The 19,563-nt window shown below is 43.8% G+C and overlaps 2 protein-coding genes across 4 annotated transcripts in view; both read right to left on the minus strand.

Annotated features, from left to right (window-relative positions):
- FAM120B (family with sequence similarity 120 member B) overlaps positions 1-19,563 on the minus strand; it is a 139,613-nt gene that overhangs the window by 20,708 nt on the left and 99,342 nt on the right. The gene's annotated exons all lie outside the window — the stretch shown is intronic.
- TBP (TATA-box binding protein) lies at positions 1,454-19,399 on the minus strand. 3 transcript variants are annotated; one of them, XM_058662427.1, is made up of 8 exons: positions 19,167-19,399; positions 16,953-17,151; positions 14,468-14,841; positions 12,162-12,249; positions 7,445-7,536; positions 4,456-4,623; positions 3,022-3,116; positions 1,454-2,107 (listed from the first exon to the last, which is right to left on the minus strand). In XM_058662427.1, the coding sequence occupies exons 2-8, from the start codon at positions 17,004-17,006 to the stop codon at positions 2,028-2,030; spliced, it is 951 nt and encodes a 316-aa protein (XP_058518410.1). In that variant the 5' UTR covers positions 17,007-17,151; positions 19,167-19,399; the 3' UTR covers positions 1,454-2,027. The 3 variants fall into 3 exon arrangements, with proteins under 3 accessions (XP_058518410.1, XP_058518098.1, XP_058518846.1); XM_058662115.1 differs by having other exon boundaries at positions 16,953-17,156; XM_058662863.1 differs by lacking the exon at positions 19,167-19,399 and adding an exon at positions 18,592-18,693.

A 19,563-nucleotide genomic window follows, 5' to 3' on the forward strand; every position in this document is an offset into this window, starting at 1 on the left:
TAGTGAAATGTGAAGAGCCATTGGTGGAAAGGACTGTGGCTTAGAGGAGCCGAAAAGTGCAAGTCCTCCAGCTGCCCAACCACAAGTACTCCCACTGGGGTGTGCAGTAGTGCTGACTGCTTCCTAGGGTGAAAGCTGCTATTTCACATGGCCAGATGTGGACATTGTGCAGGCATGCTGAGGTTTCCAGTCTGCCCCTGGAGATGGCAAAAGTTCACAAGGTCTTCCCAAGTTGGAGCAGGTGTTTCCAAAGAGACCAGTTGAAATCACCAGAAGGAAAACACCAGCCACAACTTATTTCAATTTATGTTGAAAATAGATGGAAATAATACTGAAATGAAGAAATGCATTAAACAACACAGTTGCCCCATGAATGTCAAAATCCCTTTTAAAGATCACAAAATGGTGAAACCAGCAGGCTAATGCTATGGTGCAGTGGATTAGGCTGTAGTCTGACATGCCAGCATTCCCATGAGGGCACCAATAAAAGTCCTGGCAGCCCTACTTTCATTTAATTCAGCTTCTTGCTAATGTGCATGGAAAAACCAGAATACAGCCAAAGTCCCTGGGCCCCTGAGCCCACATAGGAAACCCTAAAGAAACTCCTGTCCTAGTTGTAACCTGGCCCACCCTGGTGGTTGTTATTCAATTGGGGAGTGAACCAGCAGATGGAACATCTGTCTATGAAACTACCTTTCAAATCGATCAGTCAAGTCACACCCACATGGGCCAGGCTGCTCATCACTTCTGGCCAAACCACACACCCAAGTACAGTGTGAGGCTTAGAATCTACAAGAGTGTTTGCTGTGAAGTAATGCACTTGACACAGGTGCAATTGGCTAGTCTATCCAGATGTGGAATAGAGTCTAGCACAGTACTTCCGCAGAAGCTGACTACAGAACTCCCTGTACTTGTCCACAAAATTCTGCAGGGGGATATAAAAGACCACCATTGGTCTGATACAAAGTGGCATTTATGACACACTCCCTGATAACTGAAATAAAGGTACCAAGTATAATGTATGTTCACCTTTCAGGGTAATATTTGCACAAGACGAGTCTTGGGAAGAGGAAACCAGCAAAGACAAAGGAAGGACCTCCTTTCTCAGGGTATACTCAAAGCTGTTTCAGAAGGTGCTCTTAGTGAAAGAAAACACCCACGAACTACACATAGCCATTTGATCTTCCATGAGGAAAACCCAGTTAAATAAATGGAAATGTTTTAGGTTAAACCCAAGCCCTGGTCTGTGGTGTGAGTACCAACCAGCCTACATGCTTACAGTGGGAAACTGAAGGTGTCCAATGTGTCGGAGTTGTTGCATGTTATGTTATCACAACATAAATGAAACACTGACACACACACACCAAAATAGTTCCAGGCAATGTATCTAAAATACAACTTTTTAAAAAGAATATAACATGAATTTTACAAGGTGCTGTTCATAACAACAATCTAACACTTTTATAAACTGCATTTATTGTACAGAGTACTCTGAAGAAAACAATATGTACAGCTGTTTGTTTTTATTAATACATCTATCCATTCTGTCCTGCAATACTGGAAAGGCGGAATGTGTCTGGCACAAAAATAACCCCTAGGAGTTACAAATTAGAAAAACAACACTTTTTAAAAAGATTTTTTTTTTGCTTTCCTGGTAGAAATATAAAAACTGCAGTTTATGGGGGAGAAATTAACAAAATAAAAAGTCCAATCAATTGTACAGGTGGCTTTAACACTTAAAAAGTTCTGTCCCTTAAATCAACTAGTCAACAACAGTGTTTAAATATAAATAAATGGGCGGCACCGCCCAAGTAGCAGCACAGTACAAGCAACTCACAGTAATGCTGCGTGGTGTTCAGTGCACAAAGTGCCCCTTCCTCAGTGCACCATGGCAGGTGTGCCACAGAGAAGCGCCACCCCTGCCACAACCTGCACCTGGCGCCATCTTCTCACACCACCACCATTGAAAGGTACCAAACTCATCTGTTAAGAACATGTGGGCGGGGGAGGCAGAGGTCAGACAGCCATTACGTTGTCTTCCGGAACCCCTTCAGAATAGGGTAGATGTTTTCAAATGCTTCGTAGATTTCTGCTCTGACTTTAGCACCTACAAACGAAATTAAGAGCGTGAAATTCTTTTCTTATTTTTTAGATTTATTTATTTTTATTGGGAAGGCAGATCTACAGAGAGGAAACACAGAAAGACTTCCATCCACTGCTTCATTCCCTAAAGGGTAACAGCCATGCTGAGCCAATCTGAAGCCAGGAACCAGGAGCTTGTAGGTCTCACACATAGGGACAGGGTCCCAAGGCTTTGGGCCATCCTCCACTGCTTTCGCAGGCCACAAGCAAGGTGGGAAATGGATGGGCGGGACATGAACTGGCACCATATGGGATTCTAGCACTTGAAGGGAGAGGATTAATCAACCAAGCCATTGCACTGGGCCTGAAATGGCATCTCTTAATATACTAAGAAGGTAAAACAAACCTGCAAGCACAACTATCTCCATACTCAGTTTCACAAACACAGGTATTATTAAAACATTAATATGGCATCAATTATCACTCCAAGTTTTATCTCAAATGATTTTTTAAATTACAAAAGCAATGTTCATGGCAACTCCACCTCCTGCTCTACAGCTCACTGACATGACCGGAGTCCTGGTAAGGAAGCAGTGAGAGTCAAGTCAACACTTTGCAGTCTTCTCTGTTGTGTCATAATAACATTCTGAACACCTTCTCTTACCCAGTGCCTGGCTCGATCCCCTCTCCACTGAAAATGGAGATCCTTTTAGGGCTGAAGGCCCAACAAACAGTATGGTGGTCACATTTCCCTGCTCTCACTTCTTCCTGCAGTGGGTACTGTTCTCAGAGTGTAAGGGTAAGACGAGAAAAAAATTTGCTAACTTTTTTTTCATTGCCAACTGATCAATGAATGCTGTGAAATTCTTTTCATCTCTGAGAAACTGCCCACTTTAAGCCCAACCAAACTTTCAGACAATAATTCCCACTAGAACTTACCTGTTAATACAACTTTCCCAGAAACAAAAATCAGGAGAACGATTCTGGGTTTAATCATTCTGTAGATTAAACCAGGAAATAACTCTGGCTCATAACTAGAAGGAAAATGGCAAAAAGAGTTTAGAAATTAAGTCTCCCACAGTTCAAAGTGGCCTGTTCAAGGGCAAATACTGAACCAACAGGCAGAATGATGGCACACTGCATCCAGAGAGCACTTACAGCAAGTGAGACTGAACCGTCCCTGGGAGCAGCCAGATGCCAGTCCTGTCACATACCACCTCTGTGTAACAGATGAGACCTGTGTATAATCTGATCACATGGCTGCCTATCCTGTCACTCACCACCTCCTCCATGACATGGAAGGAGATCTCTGTGTGTGCGTGCTACAGCATCCAATTCTCTCCAAGATTCTCTCCGAGTTTAGGTACACGTACTTAAGTGTTTTTTTTTAAAGATTTTTCTGTTTCTCTGAAAGGCAGAGGCACAGAGAGAGAGACAGAGGAAACTAGAAGCTTCATCCTGGCAGGGCCCAAGCAGTCAGACCATCCTCCACTGCTCTCCCAGATGCAGTACTAAGGGGCTGTATTAAAAACTGAACACCCAGCACTCGAACTGGCGCTCATATGGAATGCCAGTAACACAGGCAGTACCTTTACCAGCTATGCCACACCATCCCCAACATAATTTTTTTCTCAATTTGCACAGTGACTGTGGCCTTCTGCATTTCTTTATCACCGACACACTGTCCGTATTTAGCCTTCCCATCTTCTCACAGACGCGGAAACTTACACTCCTGTCGGTTATTGGGATGTGAGCAGTTGCCTTTTCACCTCACATCCTTAAAGGGAAATAGCCTGTCGCTGTCGGTTTTGGGCTAGTAGTTCATGTGACACACTAGACACTTTTCCCCCAGTATCATGGTCTGACCGAACGGACAATGGGTAGTTCCTACTCTAGACTTCATAACATTGTTTTTCTAGTTCAGATATCTCGAAAACAGGAGATTTCTCTCCATCTGTGGTGTGGCTGCTCTGAGTAAGAGTGGGTGTCTAAAACTTGATTGGGCTTTTCCCTAGTGGCCACTAACGCGCTGGTCACCAGAGACCTGTGTGATGCAGAAAAGCTGCAAGGCAGGAAGGGCTGCCTGCTTCCAGTATTCACCACCAAGCAGCAGGAAGACAAAGAAATGGAAACAAGTTCCCACCACCCTAGCAGAACTGATACAATGTTGACTAAGGTGAAGGATTCAAGCTGGGAAAAACTAACTTAGGAAGGTTAACTGGAGCATGTCAAATCACAACACCTGGAAACATTCACGCCAGTGAAGGGGAATTTTGGCAGGAAGAGGCCATGAGGGGACGTGCAACACTGACTACCTCACTTTTATTTTGAATCTGGCTAAGTAGATTACAAATGGGTCCCCTCCACACTCACCTGCTGAACTGCTGGTGGGTGAGCACCAGGCCTTCCAGCCGTATGGGGAACTTCACATCACAGCTACCCACCATGTTCTGAATCTTGAAGTCCAAGAATTTAGCTGGAAAACCCAGCTTCTGTACAACTCTGGCATATTTTCTTGCTGCTAGTCTAGACTGTTCTTCACTAGAGAAAGAAAAAAAAATTAAGTGTTCTACTTATATCCAGTTGATAAACAAATTTAGACAAATAAATTTAAAAAGTCCACATCAGGAAATGAGTAATGTGTAAACTGGTCTCCTTCCTTCCAGCAGCAGCAAAGATCCACAGATGTTAGCAATTTATAATAAAAGTATTCCTGGGTCCTTGCGAAAAAACTGTCAGCATATTAGATTGACTACTCTTTTAATTCACTGAATTACCAACAGCCCTAGATATTATGGATGTGAAACATGTTAATCATGTTATCACCAACATATGGGGCCAGTGCTGTGGCTTGTGAGTTAAGCTGCCACCTGTAATACTGGCATCCCAAATGTAAGCACTGCTTACATTGCTCTACCTCTCATTCAGCTCCTTACAAATGCACCCGGGAAAGCAGAGAATGACTCCTATAAAAGCCCAGGTCAGAGTTCCAGGAGACTTCAACCTGGCTCAACGCAAGCTGCTGTAGCCATCTGGGGCATGAACCGGTGTATAGAAATCTCTTTCCCTGTCATTCTTTCAAGTAAATAAAATAAGGCAAGCACAATGGTATAGGGGATTAAGTTGCCTCCTGAGGTTTGAGTCCCAGTTACTTCACTCCAGTCCAGCTCCCTGCTAATGTGCTTGGGGAAGCAGTGTACGATGACTCAAAGCCTTGGAACACTGCACCTATGTGGGAGACCCAGGAGCTCCAGGTTCCTGGTTTTGGACTGGCCCCAGCTCCAGCCATTGTGGCCATTGGGGGAGGGAACCACTGGATGGAAGATCTGTCTCTTCTCTCTGTAACTCTTCCTTTCAAATAAAAACTAATCCTTCAAAACCATTCAAATTTTACTTATGAAAACTGACAAGTTTCATTTTGACAGGAAAATGCTGATGATGAGCTTTATTATAAAATAAAGCACACAGGGGCATTTCAAACAGTTCAAAGAAAATGGAATTAAGTTTATTCTAGTGCAAAAAAAAAACTTTAAAAAATGTATACGTGTGCAATAATCCCTTTTTATCAGGTTTCCTTTTTACTCGTGATATTTCCTGGAAAATATTTATCTTTGCAATGTACGGTTTAGGTAACAAAAGCAGGATGCATACAATAATGCCATAAATAAAATATGATATAGCCTAGTGGCTAAAACCTTGCTTTGCATGCACAGGGATCCCAAATGGGCACCAGTTCCCGTCCTGCTCCCTGCTTGGGGACTGGGTGAAAAAGCCAAGTTATCAGTGGACAAGAGGCTTATCAGGAGCCAAGAACACCTGGTGTGATGGTTGACCTTGGAGCAACCAAGTCTCAAAGCTCTCTCTCCTTCATGTCTGCCTCTGGTTGTAAATTAGGAAGAAGCACCCCCAACCCGAACCCCAAGGTTATCTCCTCCTCTCCCTTTGTGCAGGTTGGCTATGTTGCTATTCCCTTTCGGCTTTCTTCAAGTTTAATTAACAAAGGAAAACCAACCCTAGAGACTCTTAGTTCCACCCAAGGTAGTGGTTAACAAAAGCTTGCATATCCTGGCCTTTGTCACTCTGGCTTTTTAGGATATAAAAGTCTGTATGTTCTTAGACAAGGTGTGTCATCCTAAAACCATGGATGATGGCTGCAATGTGGTTTAATAAAATCATTTCTCCACTAAGCATCTTCTCGATGTCTGTTCAATCAATTCTGACACTTGGGAAAGGAGTAGAGAATGGCACAAAGCCCTCAACAGCAAAGCCGATCCAGAAGTTGTTCCTGCTCCTGGCTTTGGATTGGCTCAGCTCCGGCTGTTGCAACCACTTTGGGAGTGAGCTATCAGATGGAAGATCATTCTGTTTCTTTTTCTCTGTAAATCTGACTTTCCAATAAAAATAAATAAATTCAAAAAAAAAAAAAAAAAAAAAAAAACGAATTAAGCATCTAGGGGCCAGCACAATCCTGGACCTGTAATACTGGAATCTCCAACTGGACATACTATTCAGTGTGTAGGTGCTTTGGTACAGATGGCTGTGGAGACAGAAGCATCAGACACCTGCTACAAACCAAACATTTCTACTTTATCCAGGGGTTGAGGAGTGGAAGCCAAGAACATATGTATGTCCCACTTTCTCAAAAACTGGCACCAGGAGCCAGGGTGTGCACACCAATGCCCGGAATTCATTCAAAAGCAATTTCAAGGTTCAGAATAAGCAAAACAGTCCACTTTCTCTATGGGTTGACCTCTCCAAGTATATTTTCATTATCTTTTAAAGTTTTAGGTCATTATGAGCTACTATCATGAAGTGTCCTTTAGCTTTTCACTTCTACCAAGCACATGAGCTCTGTTAAGCAGGTTTAGAACAGTCTGGGTCCCATACCACCAACCTTTACCCATGATAGCATTTCCCATGCCCATGCCAGTGGGACACTCCTCAAGGACTGCATCACACAGCGTGCACAACTGAACCAGTGCCCACGGGGACAGGCAGCTATGATGAGTGATAGCCATCGTGCTGCATTGCTGTCACAGAAATATCTGTAATGTTAAATCGGCTGTTTTCACTGAGGGCTGAACTTGTGTGTAATATGAATGATTATATAAAGCAATTTTTATCAACAGTTTCGATGTTACACATGTCAAACACACAAAATTCCTAAGAATGTAAGGGCAAATAGCTGTAACGCAGGTCCAACACTCATGCTGAATCTTAAGTGAGATCACAGCCGTCTAAAGTGATTAGAATCAAGTACCCAGGAAATAACATGTTAAAATGCTAGCCTGACAACCAAGAAGCCCCAAGATGCCACCTTCTTTTCATAACCCAGACCAGAGAAGGAAGGTTGAAAGGCTACCTCTTAGCTCCTGTGCACACCATTTTCCCAGAACTGAAAATCAGTGCTGTGGTTCGTGGCTCTCTTATTCTCATGATGACAGCAGCAAACCGCTAAAACAGACAGAATTATGAGTGAGATCACGCCAACTGCTGATCCGTGTTAGAACAAAGAACAACACAACCATGACAGACCTGCTACATCTGGTAACCAGGCTTGTCCCACGGGACCAGGAACAGACTTGCCGAGTGGGTTTCACCAAGATCGTGTGCTCTTCCACACATGTATGCAAGCTTAGCTCCTTTCTGACACCATTAACAGTGTCTGCTTCTTATCATCAGTGACATTTCTAACTGTAAATTCTTCTTTATTAACATCAACTTTTAGTCAAATGAACCGTTAAGTTTTTTCTACCTCCAGGGAGTTTAAAAATCAGATGACACATCAACATGCAAGGAAGTAAAACTATTTCCAATTGGGCTTTAGAAACATTAATGTTTAACATATAAGTGCAAGATCAGAAAAAAATAATTTAATTCCACCTTCTGTTTATATCCTACAAAGACACTTTTTCGTGCTAAAATCACAATTCAAGGGAAGACTGTCTTCACACGAGTTTAATTAATGCCCTCACTAACTAGGTTACATAATAAAAAGCAAACATTTTCAAAAATTAAAAATAATTTTTAACTTATGTTTTTTAATCGTAAGAAGAAAATCATATAGTATTTTTTAAGATTCTTTATTTTTATTGGAAAGTCAGACTGGCAGAGACAGACAGAAAGATTTTCCATCTGCTGGTTCATTCCCCAAATGGCTGCAATGGCTGGAGCTGAGCCGACTCAAAGCTAGCAGCCACAAGCTTCTTCGGAGTCTACCATGCTGGTGAAGGATCCCAAGGCTTTAGGTCGTCCTCTTCAGCTTTCCCAAGCTCCAAGTAGGGAGCTTCGTGGGAAATGGAGCAGCTGAGACATGAACTGGCACCCATATGGGATGTCAGTGCTTATAGGTGGAAGATTAGCCTGTTGAGCCATCATGCCGGCCCCAATCATATAATATTTCTAATCTAGATGACTCTAACAAATTAGATTGCCTTTATAAGTTTAGCTTAAAAATTTCTGTCTTCAGATAAAGGGAGGGAGAGGGATAAAGATGAGAGAAAAAGGGTAAGGAAAGAAGAAAGGAAATGCCACTGTATTCTTAGAATTATATCTACAAAACAATAAACCTGTTCAATATTAAAAGTTAAAATTAAAAAATAAGTGTGGGGCTGGCATTGTAGCACAGCAAGTTAACCTGCAACGTGGAATGCCCACAACTCATCATACTGGAGTGTTCAGGATCCAGCATCAGCTCCACATGCCATCCAGCTTCCTGTTGAGGTACCTGGGAAAGCAGCAGATGACAGCCCAAGTATCTGGGCCCCTGTGGTATACACAGACCTGGATGGAGTTCCTGGCTCTTGGCTTCTACTGACCCAGCCTGAGCTGCTGGCGTATCTGGAGAGTGCAACAAAAGATAAATGATCTCCCTTCTCTCTCCTTTGGGTGTGTGTGTATACATGCATCAGTGAATCTGCATGTCTTTCCAATAAATAAATAAACTTTAAAAATCCGGCTGTTCTTCTCTGATCCTACCACCAATAAAGATGCAGTTCAGTTTACACAAAAGGAAAAGCCCAATCGTTCTGGATTTCATCCTTCTCTTACTGTTTTATTGGTCCGCTCACTAACATTACAACCAGGGCAGTCCTCTACTTCCAGATGCAGACATCTAGTCCTTTCAGAATTTGTTTCTACTGATGTGGGCACAAATGCCTTTGACATATTCTCAGGCTGCTATCTTAAAATAAAAAATCTTAATTACCCATCCCCAATCTTTTTATTATGAAATGTCTAAAAGTTATACAAAGGGAGGGAGATATTCATATTAGGAAGCTTCCTTGCATCACTATCTTTTTTTTTTTTAAGAAATTGTTATACAAGCCTATGAAACTGTCACATAATGCAAAATAATTAACAATAAAAAAAAAATATGCAAGCTAAAAAAAAAAAAAATCACAACCTTAAAAAAAAAAAAAAAAAAAAAAGAAATTGTTATACAGTTCAAACTGGTTTCTCTGGTTTATCTCACTTCCTCCACTGCCAAGCCCGGGGCACAGGCTTGCTTCTTGGCTAGTCTGAGTTTACTCATACGAGCACTTTCCAGTTTTCCCACATGAGAATTTAGAAGGAAATCACACACACGTTATTCCACCCTCTGTAGTTTCTAAACCCTAAGTAGGACCACACTACCCTGTTCTCCAATGACACATGACCCCTACCCCAATGTGCAGTATTCCTAGTCTCCCCTAGTATAGTAACAAGAGGCAAGACAAAAGATGTTGATCTATTCACAAGATTGATGAATTGATGAATTGTTGATCTGATCCAAGATGAGGTATATTTTATTTTAAATCTGCATATGAGAAGGGGATCTGTAATCCTATATTTACAGCAGCACAATCTACAATAGCAAAGTCACGGAAACAAAACAGATGTGCGTCCAAGGAAGAGTGGTTAAAGAAACTGTGGTACATCTACTCTATGGAATATTATTCAGCTATTAAGAAGAATGATATTATTCTATTTAAATCCAGGTGGTCCCAACTAGAAGCCATTATGCTCAGTGAAACGAGTCAATCACAAAAGAACAAATGCCATATATTTTCTTTCATATAAGGAGGCCAACATGGAAAGTGTAACTCCAACAGTCCAATCTATACTTTTTTTTTTTCGGTGATTGTCTGTTTGCTCTTTTGGCTGTATGTCATATGTTTTGATGTTTTTATGTCAGTTTGTTTGCTTCCAAATAATCTCTATTCTCTAGTAGAATTCATCAAGTGCTCATGAAGTATACGAGGGCATCACATTTCCCAAAAGACTTCTCTGTTTCCTTTTAGTTAAGCATGTGTTGCATACTCAGTGGCACATTATTTTAGCAGGGTGCTACAATTTGTTGTTGATGTTGTTGTTGTTGTTATTGTGATCGATGTGGCTGTTATGAAATGATGTCAAGCCGAAAAACAGTAATATTATCTCAACCCCAAACAGCCTGTATCTCATGCAATAAGATATTGTGAAGTAACCAATGATATGAGGCAGATTGCTTATGATCTACATCAAAGAATTGTAAAACCTAATGTACTTGTAAGACCCCATGATACTTGGAAATGGGGAGGGAGAGCAGAGAAATCTTACATCACCTTAGAAGATGTGAGGAAGACGGAAAATATAACCTATCAGGATCATAACTGGTAACTCATAGACAACAGACTCGAATTAGCATTAGACAACAGCAAAACTACAAAGGCAAATGGGGGAATCAGGAGTAATCCTAACAACCTCTTAACAGGAGGTCATGCGCATAGAGCAGGGAGGGGTCCCCAGAGTGGAGCAGGCAGACAGAAGGAGGCTTTTATCCCAAACCTGAACACTCCTAGATCCTCACCAAGGACTATCAGTATGAGCACCGAGGACTACATCCCTACTGCCAAGGAGACCACGGGGAAATGGAGTGCCTTCAGAGACCAAGAACTCTGAGGTCACCCACCCCCATTTGGATCTACCACATGGGATGGAAGAAGCCCAAATCCTGCCTTGCAGGATCCAAGGTCATTGGAACAACAACCAGGATCCCTGAGCGGTCCGCAGAAACAGAAGAACAGTAAACTTCCTTCAGGACTAGGGAGAGGAGCTTTCTCTGGTCCTTGCCTGCTTCCAACTTTGGGTCCCCCACCCCTCTCGTAATAACCATCAGGATCGCTCCAGAAACCCCTCAAAACAAACAAACAAACAAACAAAACTAGAATAGATAGACAGAGAACAACAAGGAAAGCTTAGAAACAGACAGGAAACGGTCAGCGGGGATGCACTTATACCTCACTGGGTGGGACACAAAGATTAGTTACTCCTCACTGGGGTATGGAAGATTTCTCTGCACACCCCTCCTAAACATGCTCACCTAAACAGTTGACATATATCCTGTTAGAATTATAGAGTTAGACCACCTGAAAAACAGCCAGGTTCAGCGAAAACATGCTTCAATGCTATAAACTGCTAAAGACTAAAATTAAAATAGGCATGAGACAGCTGAATAGCAATCTATAGCCATTTTAAGGTGTATAGAACACGGCTGAATATAAACCAAAATGGAAATGTCTATGAAGAAGTCACAGGTTGTGGCTGAGAACCTGCATTTTCCTAGTAACATATTAATTAATCAATACCATGTCAATTAATGCCATAATGTTGTAAATGGTTGGAAATATTATGTTGGGGCTTTTAATTGATTGGGATGATACTCTGCCGGCTCTACCTTCAGACCAGAGATGGTCTCACCAAGAAACCATTGAACTTACCAGGACAGTAAGATGCTGGACTTTATGCTTGGTAAATACCTCCAATGAAAGAATGTCAACTGAATTTGAATTATGGAAATGCAACAAGGTGGAGCAATCCGCCATGGGGGTAGGGTGTGGGGAGGGGCGGGGGGAATCCCAGTGCATAAAAAATGTATCACATAATGCCATGTAATTAATTTTAAAAAAATGAAATGCAATAAAAATATGTTAAAAAAAATCCTCATTATGCTAATGTTAAAAATCAAAGTGTGACACAAATTTTTTGTTGGACTGTTATAGTTAAATTTCTGTGTTATTACATAGTTTGAAATACTAAACACTAAAAATAGCTCTAACCTTGGGATTATATTCAGCATTTCGGGCACGAAGTGCAATGGTCTTTAGGTCAAGTTTACAACCAAGATTCACTGTAGATACGATATTTCTGCAAGAAATATATAGAGAACACCGTTATTTAACATATGACTTTCACAGAATGAATTGTTACTCACTTGTCTTCCCCATTTTAAATTTATTATTAACAAGGATCACTTCTCATGCTGAGCATTTTATGTAACTTATCTCATACTCCATACTCACTCTGCACTATAGATGTGACTGCTACTATCCCCATACTCCAGAGAAACAAGCTGAGGCTTCAGGGTAGTGCCACTGACCCAGGACACCCACGACCACTAAGCAGCAGGGCCAGCATCTGAGCCTGCGGAGCCACGTCCTTAGCACTGAGACCAACGCCACTCTCACCCTTGAGCTCGGAAACACCACTCAATCACCAATCAGTTACCACCCACTCTGGAAAATCACCAAATATCCAGCCTTTCTCACTGGTCCTAAAATAAATGACTTCAGAAAAATACAAATTTGATATCTTGGGTAAAACAACAATTTGTTGTTCTAATTAATCCTCAGTAAATAAGGATAGATATCCTCATTAGCAACCTGGGACCAGCAGACCTTTTTCACTTACAACATTCTTTTTTTTTTTTTTAAGATTTATTTATTTTTGTTGGGAAGTCAGATATGCAGAGAGGAAGAGAGACAGACAGCAAGATCTTCCATCCACTGATTCACTCCCCAAGCGGCTGCAACAGCTAGAGCTGAGCCAATCTGAAGCCAGGAGCTCAGAGCCTTCTCCGGGTCTACCACACAAGGTTTTGGGCTGTCCTCCACTGCTACCTCAGGCCACAGGCAGGGAGCTGGTGGCTGACCTGGTGCTTTGCAGACAATCACTGATGAGAAACACACTAGACCTAAACTGGTTGCAATTTATGACGGAAACCAGAATGACAAAGTTAAATAACCACAGAAGTCACACCAACGTGCACTACCAACATGAGCTAGCAAGGGTTACCTCTAAAATCACCAAGCCAAAATTACTGTTTTTAAAATTCAAACTGCACAGCATCTAATCAGAGTGGAGGCAAGATCATGGTCTTTGGGTCATAGTCATGATCTATGATCACCTATCATATCATTTCAAAAATAATCAGAAGCAATGTACCAAGACCAGCACCTATGTAAAAGATGATTCAGTGCAGATAGAAAAAACCAGATCTAAACAGAGCAGCAGACAGTGACAACAGTACAAGGAAATAAGGGTTGTGATCACATGGCCAAAGGCTTCCTAAAGCACGGGTGTGCACTTCTCATGCACTGGTATCTGGGAGCTTCTGCCTGCTTTTCCTATCCCCACCCCTGACCTCTTACACACAGGATCGGCTTCACATAGTCATGAAGGTGAGACAGGAAGCCATCTTCACCTGGTGAGAAGGACATAGATCTCCAAAGATTTATATGCAGCCTTCACTGTCAAAACATCACCATGACCTACACTGAGACTGTGTGTGAAGCGTTCAAATACCACCAGGGAAAGAGGTCCCATAGGCTGTAAAGAAGCAGACAACTACAGGGAAGCATCTGTAATAATCATGAGACCCAGACTGTTGCCCTGGCCCAGGTACACAAACACAACTAAGGACATTACTTAAAAAGTAAAGACAGCAGCCAACATTGTGGCATAGTATGTTAGATGCCATCTACAATCCCAACAACCCATATGGGCACCTGTTGGATTCCTAGCTGCTCCACTCATGATCCATCTCCCTGCTAAAGCAGCTGGGAAAAGCAACAGCTGCCTGGGTCCCTGTAGCCCTGTGGGAAACCCAGAAAAATCTTCTGACTCCAGGCTTTGGCCTGGCGCAGCCCTAGTTATTGCAACCACTTGGGAAGTGAATCCGTGGACGAATGGAAGATCTCTCTCTCCCCTGTCTCCCATTCTTTGTAATTCTAACTTTCAAATAAAATAAATAAATCTTAAAAAAAGAAAACTTGCTACTGAGGGCAACTTTGTTTCCTTTTCATAAGCAGAGATACAGCAAATTTTGAAACACAATCACTCCAAGTGCCACTGTGTTAAATACATCCTTCTAAAGAGAACCTCTGAGGGCAGGGCGGGGAATCTTTTTTCTGGCAAGGGCCATTTAGGTATTTACAACACCATTCACAAACCATGCAAACTATCAGCTTAAAAATAAGTCTGCTATAGATTTACTGAATTCTGAATTCTGTCCCTGGCAAAGCTTGGCCATGTTTCCCAGGCCTTACATAGCTCTTGTTCCCACAAACCGGGTTGGAGTACTTACTGTAGCTGTGGTACAATCCCAGAGCTCTCCGAGGCTGGCGTTGCGGGAGTAATAGGGGTCATGGGGGTCATGGGGGAGGGGTAAAGGGGAGTGGTGCTTGGCAAAGGTGCAGTTGTAAGAGTCTGTGAATGAAAGAGCTGTGGGGTCTGGCCTGAGGGCCCCTGTGCTGCCTGCTGGGATGTTGACTGTTGAACCACAGCGGCTGCAGCCTGTTGCTGCTGTTGCTGCTGTTGCTGCTGTTGCTGCTGCTGCTGCTGCCTCTGCTGCTCCTCCAGGATAGACAGACTGTTGGTGTTCTGAATCGGTTGTGGTGTCAATCCTGTGCCATATGGCATCATGGGACTAAAGATGGGGATCCCAGGAGTCATGGCACTCTGCGGGAAGCAAGGCAAACGTGGGGTTAGAGTAAGGCTGCATGTCTGAGGAACTGGAGGGGTGTGGTGCAAAGCAGATGCCTACCACGTAGAACAGCATCATGGAACCTTACTGAGGAGTTCTCACACATCATTTTCTTCTTGAATACAACAAAGTACAAGAGCCTACAATTTGGAATCCCACTGCACATGTGAGAACCTGTTAAACATATCCAGGGTACACAATGATCTGAGAGCATCAGAAAGAACAGGGAGATCAACCATCGGAGCACTGTTCTGGACTACTGACAGCATCTATTTCATTCTCGACGCATCTGTCCCAGCCTGGATGATAACTTGCATGATTCTGGCTGCTCTGCTTCCAATCCAGCTTCCTGCTGGTGCACCTGGGAAGCATCAGAGGATGGCTCAAGAGGATGGCTCTGCCATATAGTTGGGAGACCTGGATGGAATTCCTGGCTCCTAGCCCAATCCCAGTTGTTATTGCAATCTAGGGAGTGAACCAGTGGGTATCTCTTTCTCTTTGACACCCTGCCTTTAAGTAAATCTTTAAAATTAATTAAACGGTATGGTACATTTCTACATTACAGACAACTCAAACTGATTAACAATGAAGGGCCAGTGTGGTAGCTCTGTGGACCTGCAATATCAGCTTCCTATACGTGTACCAGTTCAAGTCTCGGCTGCTCCACTTCCAATGCAGCTTCCTGCTAATGCAGCTGGGAGTCATCAAATGATGGCTCAAGTGCTTAGGACCCTGCTAGCCATGGGTAGATGCATACAAAGTTCCAGGCTCTTGGTTTTGGCCTACCCCAGCCATAGCTGCTATAGCCATGTGAGGAGTGAACTAGCAGATGGAAGATCTCTGTGTCTCCTTTCCTCTCTGTCACTCTGGCTTTCATATAAATAAATCTTGTAGATAAGTAAATAAAATCACAATGAAATACTACTTAACAGCTACAAGTTAAAAGACTAACAGCCCAAAGTATAGGCAGGGTGTAGAGGAACTAAAACTCCTTTGTAGAAATGGAAAATGGCATAACCACTTTAGAAAACAAGTATTTTTAATGAAGTTGCAAAGAGAGATGGTTATGTATGACCTTGTAACATCCTGCTAAGTATCTGCCCAAGAAAAATAAAACACACTGTACACAATGTTTACTTTCTGAAATAGCCCTCAAACTGCACAATGTCAATAGATGGAGAGCAGACCCACGGTGGCATATCCATACAATGCCGGACTACTCGACAATGAAAAGGAACTACCCACCGATACACAGGAGTTATACCAGGGACAGAGAGCAGAAGGCCCACATGAAATTACAAAATGCTAACATGTGTTAGGGTAATTTAAAGACTATATAGCTAACATAGGTGTGTACAATCATTAAAACATACAACTAAAACAGATGTTACACCTCAAAGGAGGTTATCTAAAAGTTTAAATTTACAACTTTTAATGAAAGAGAGAAAAAATAAAACTAAATAATAATAATAATAATTTGGGGGCTGGCACAGCAAGGTAATAAATTAATCCTTGGCTTACAGTGCTGGTATCCCATATGGGTACAGGTTCCTGTCCCAGTTGTTCTACTTCCAATCTAACTCCCTGCTAAAGGCCTGAGAAGGCAGTGGAGGACTGCCCTAGTGCTTGGGCCCCGGCACTCATGTGGGAGACCTGCAGAAGCTCCTGGTTCCTGGCTTCAGCCAGGCCCAGCTCCAGCTGTTGTGGTGATTTTGGAAATAAACCAGTGGATGGAAGATCTCTCTTTACAACTCTACCTTTTAAATAAGCAAATAAGTGTTTAAAACATAATCTAGCAAGATTGACTTCCAAAATCAAAATAACCTATAATTTATAATATCAAAAACATTTCTTGAATCTTTTATAGACAAATGTAAAATTTAGCACCCAAACTTCCCAAAACACTACTGAGCCTAACCAAAGCCAAACAGAATCTCCCATCTGGAGGTAGGGAGAGCTTAACACACCTGCAAATCCACTTTCAACAACAGCCCATGAAAAATCCTCCCTTCCCTCAAGATGCAATCCTTGGAAACCAACATGTCTGCTCCCCAACCCTCCCCAGCCACCCTGCCCAGCGTTTTACCTGCGGAGAGGCCAAGCCCTGAGCATATGGGGGCAGGCTGTTGTTCTGATCCATCGTGTCTGCTTTCTTCTTAGCAAACCAAAGCCTTGTGACCTGGAGCCTGTCTCAGGATTCAGTTTTCCTAGACATTCCCAGCACAGCCTTCTCAGCAGCTCCCTCGGTTATCCGACCTATCTTCACACATCAGGAACCAGAGATGCTGCACTGAACAATGAGATCTAGCGTAAGGACACAGCCAACAGGCAATCTCACATGCACAAAACACACAGGAAAAAGCCAGTGCAGCGGCCTCAGAATGCTCATGTTCCTACCTCAGAGTCCTCAACCAGACTCTGACCATGCCTTCTGTGATGAGGCGAAAACTGCCAAAAAACACAAGCTGTTGTGTTACATGTTTAACTCTCCAATAAGGCTCACAATCAAGGAGTCATACCCAGTATAAAAAGCTTTTGGAGAAAAACATCTAGCTAAAACTAATTCCCAAGAAGGTATGCTGTCAGTGACCCATGCAGCACAGAGCTAAGGACAAGTTCAGGTTTACAAAGGCTCTGTTCCACTTTATAGCCTCTAATGTTTGGGGCATAAAATTCAATACTGAATTTGCACCCAATGCAGTTCAGTGTGAAAGAAGTTGTACAGACACAATGATAAACAAGACATTTTGCTAAATGCAATAATCTTACCTCGTGAGAACACATTAGCTGCAAACTGTACCTGTCTCTGGCTTTTCTTAAATCATTATTTGTATTACATATCTGAAATTACTTCCCAACCAAAGATCCAGGTGACTACTGCAAACCCTTAGTTGGGCACAGTTCACTTCCACTGCTTGGGGGACTGTGAGAAGCAACAGCACCACAGCACTCGTAGGCCTCAAAGAGCCAGGTGCACTTCGAGTTGTGCTGGTGCAGAGGCGGCACTCAGATATTTGCTGAACGAAAACGAAAAAGAATTGTCACTTTGAGAGAGCAAAGGGTCACAAAGACCATCTATCCTACACACTAATCATTGGAAAGCAGACACACACTTGGGGTTGGTGCTGCTGCGTAGCAAGCTGAGCCTCAGTCCACCACGCCAGCATTGCACACGGGTACTGGTTCAAGTCCCAGCTGCTCCCCTTCTGATTCAGTTCCCTGCTAATGACCTGGGAAAGCAGTGGAGTATGGCCGAAATCCTTGGGCCCCTGCACCAACGTGGAAGACCTGGAAAGAAGCTGGTTCCAGACCAGCCAAACTCTGGCTGTTGTGGCCATTTGGAGAGTGAACCAGAGGATAGAAGATCTCTGCCTCTCAAAAGTATGTAAATCTTACAAAAAAAAAAAAAGCACACAGAAACATTTCAGCTTCTGAAAAGCAGCTTCTCAAGGATGTAAGGACATTATACGTTCTTGAGAAGCTAGTGCAGGTGTGTACCTGACGAGGCAAAAGTTCCTGGCATTAAATAGCTAACATGCAAGGTTTGCAAAGTTACTTAATGACTGCCACACTTGTAACCAGGGTGTAACAGCAGAGATGCCACCCAGTTCTCCTAGGAAACCAGCAGGCATGAGTCGTAACCTCTGCACTGCCATGTCATTCCAGAAAACACACGGAAAATGGAGAAAGACGGGTTTATGCTGATCCAAACAAGTGAAACTCACACATAAGATTCGCGTACATGTTTTCTATGAACTTCTTGGAGCCCCTCGCGGTAGGAGATCGTGAACGACCATCCGTCCGAGCCTGCGGGGCGCGCACCCCTAAGAGGCCTGCAGGCTTGGGTCTGTCCGGGGAGCAGCACCCCACGGGGGTCTGTCCGGGGAGCAGCATCCCACTGGGTCTGTTCAGGGAGCAGCACCCCCGGGGGGCTGTCCGGGCGGCAGCACCCCACGGGCCTCCGCGACTTCCGAGGTAACGGAAACAGCTCCTGCCCACCACGGCAGGGCCGGCGTGCTGCGCCTAAAAGCCTCAGGCTTCCGACAACACGACACAAAGCGTCACGCACAGCTTCACAAGGCCGAGCCTGCGGAAGCAGCACAGGCGGGCGCGATCCGCGCGTCCACGCGGAGTCCGCCGCGGCTCCCCGGCACCCCGCGCCCGGACGGGCAGCCCCGGGCCGACGGCCGGTACAGGCCTGAGCGCAGGAACGGCCGTCCTCGCGGGGTCTGCGCGCCCGATCCGCGGCTCCTCCCCGCCAAAGCCCTCCGAAAACAGGAGAAGTTCAAGGAGCTGTTACCTGGGGTCGCGGCGGCGGTCACCGGGACCACGGAAACCGAGGAAGCACCGGGTTACCCAGGCCCCACCACAGCCACTCTTCCCTCCGCACCGAACCCCAGGCGCGCACTGATAATGTCACTTCCGCCAGTTCTGTCCTCGGCGTCAGCAGGTTGCATGTACTGAAGCTGCAGCCATCGGAAGTGTGGGCGTCCGGACACTTCCGGTTTCTAAAGAGGAAAGAAGGGGCGGGGCTCACCAAAAGTTCCGGGGCGGGTCCTCCTGGCCGGCGCCTGTTCTGATTGGTTCTTTCCAGGCGTATGTAAGTGAGGGATTTTTTAAAATTGCAAGCCAGCTTGACGTGTCCTCAGACCAGACTGGCTGATCCGCGCTCGGCGTTTGCTTTTCCGAGTGTGGAA

This window comes from Ochotona princeps, chromosome 1 (genome assembly GCF_030435755.1).
Source record: "Ochotona princeps isolate mOchPri1 chromosome 1, mOchPri1.hap1, whole genome shotgun sequence".
Lineage (NCBI taxonomy): Eukaryota > Metazoa > Chordata > Mammalia > Lagomorpha > Ochotonidae > Ochotona > Ochotona princeps.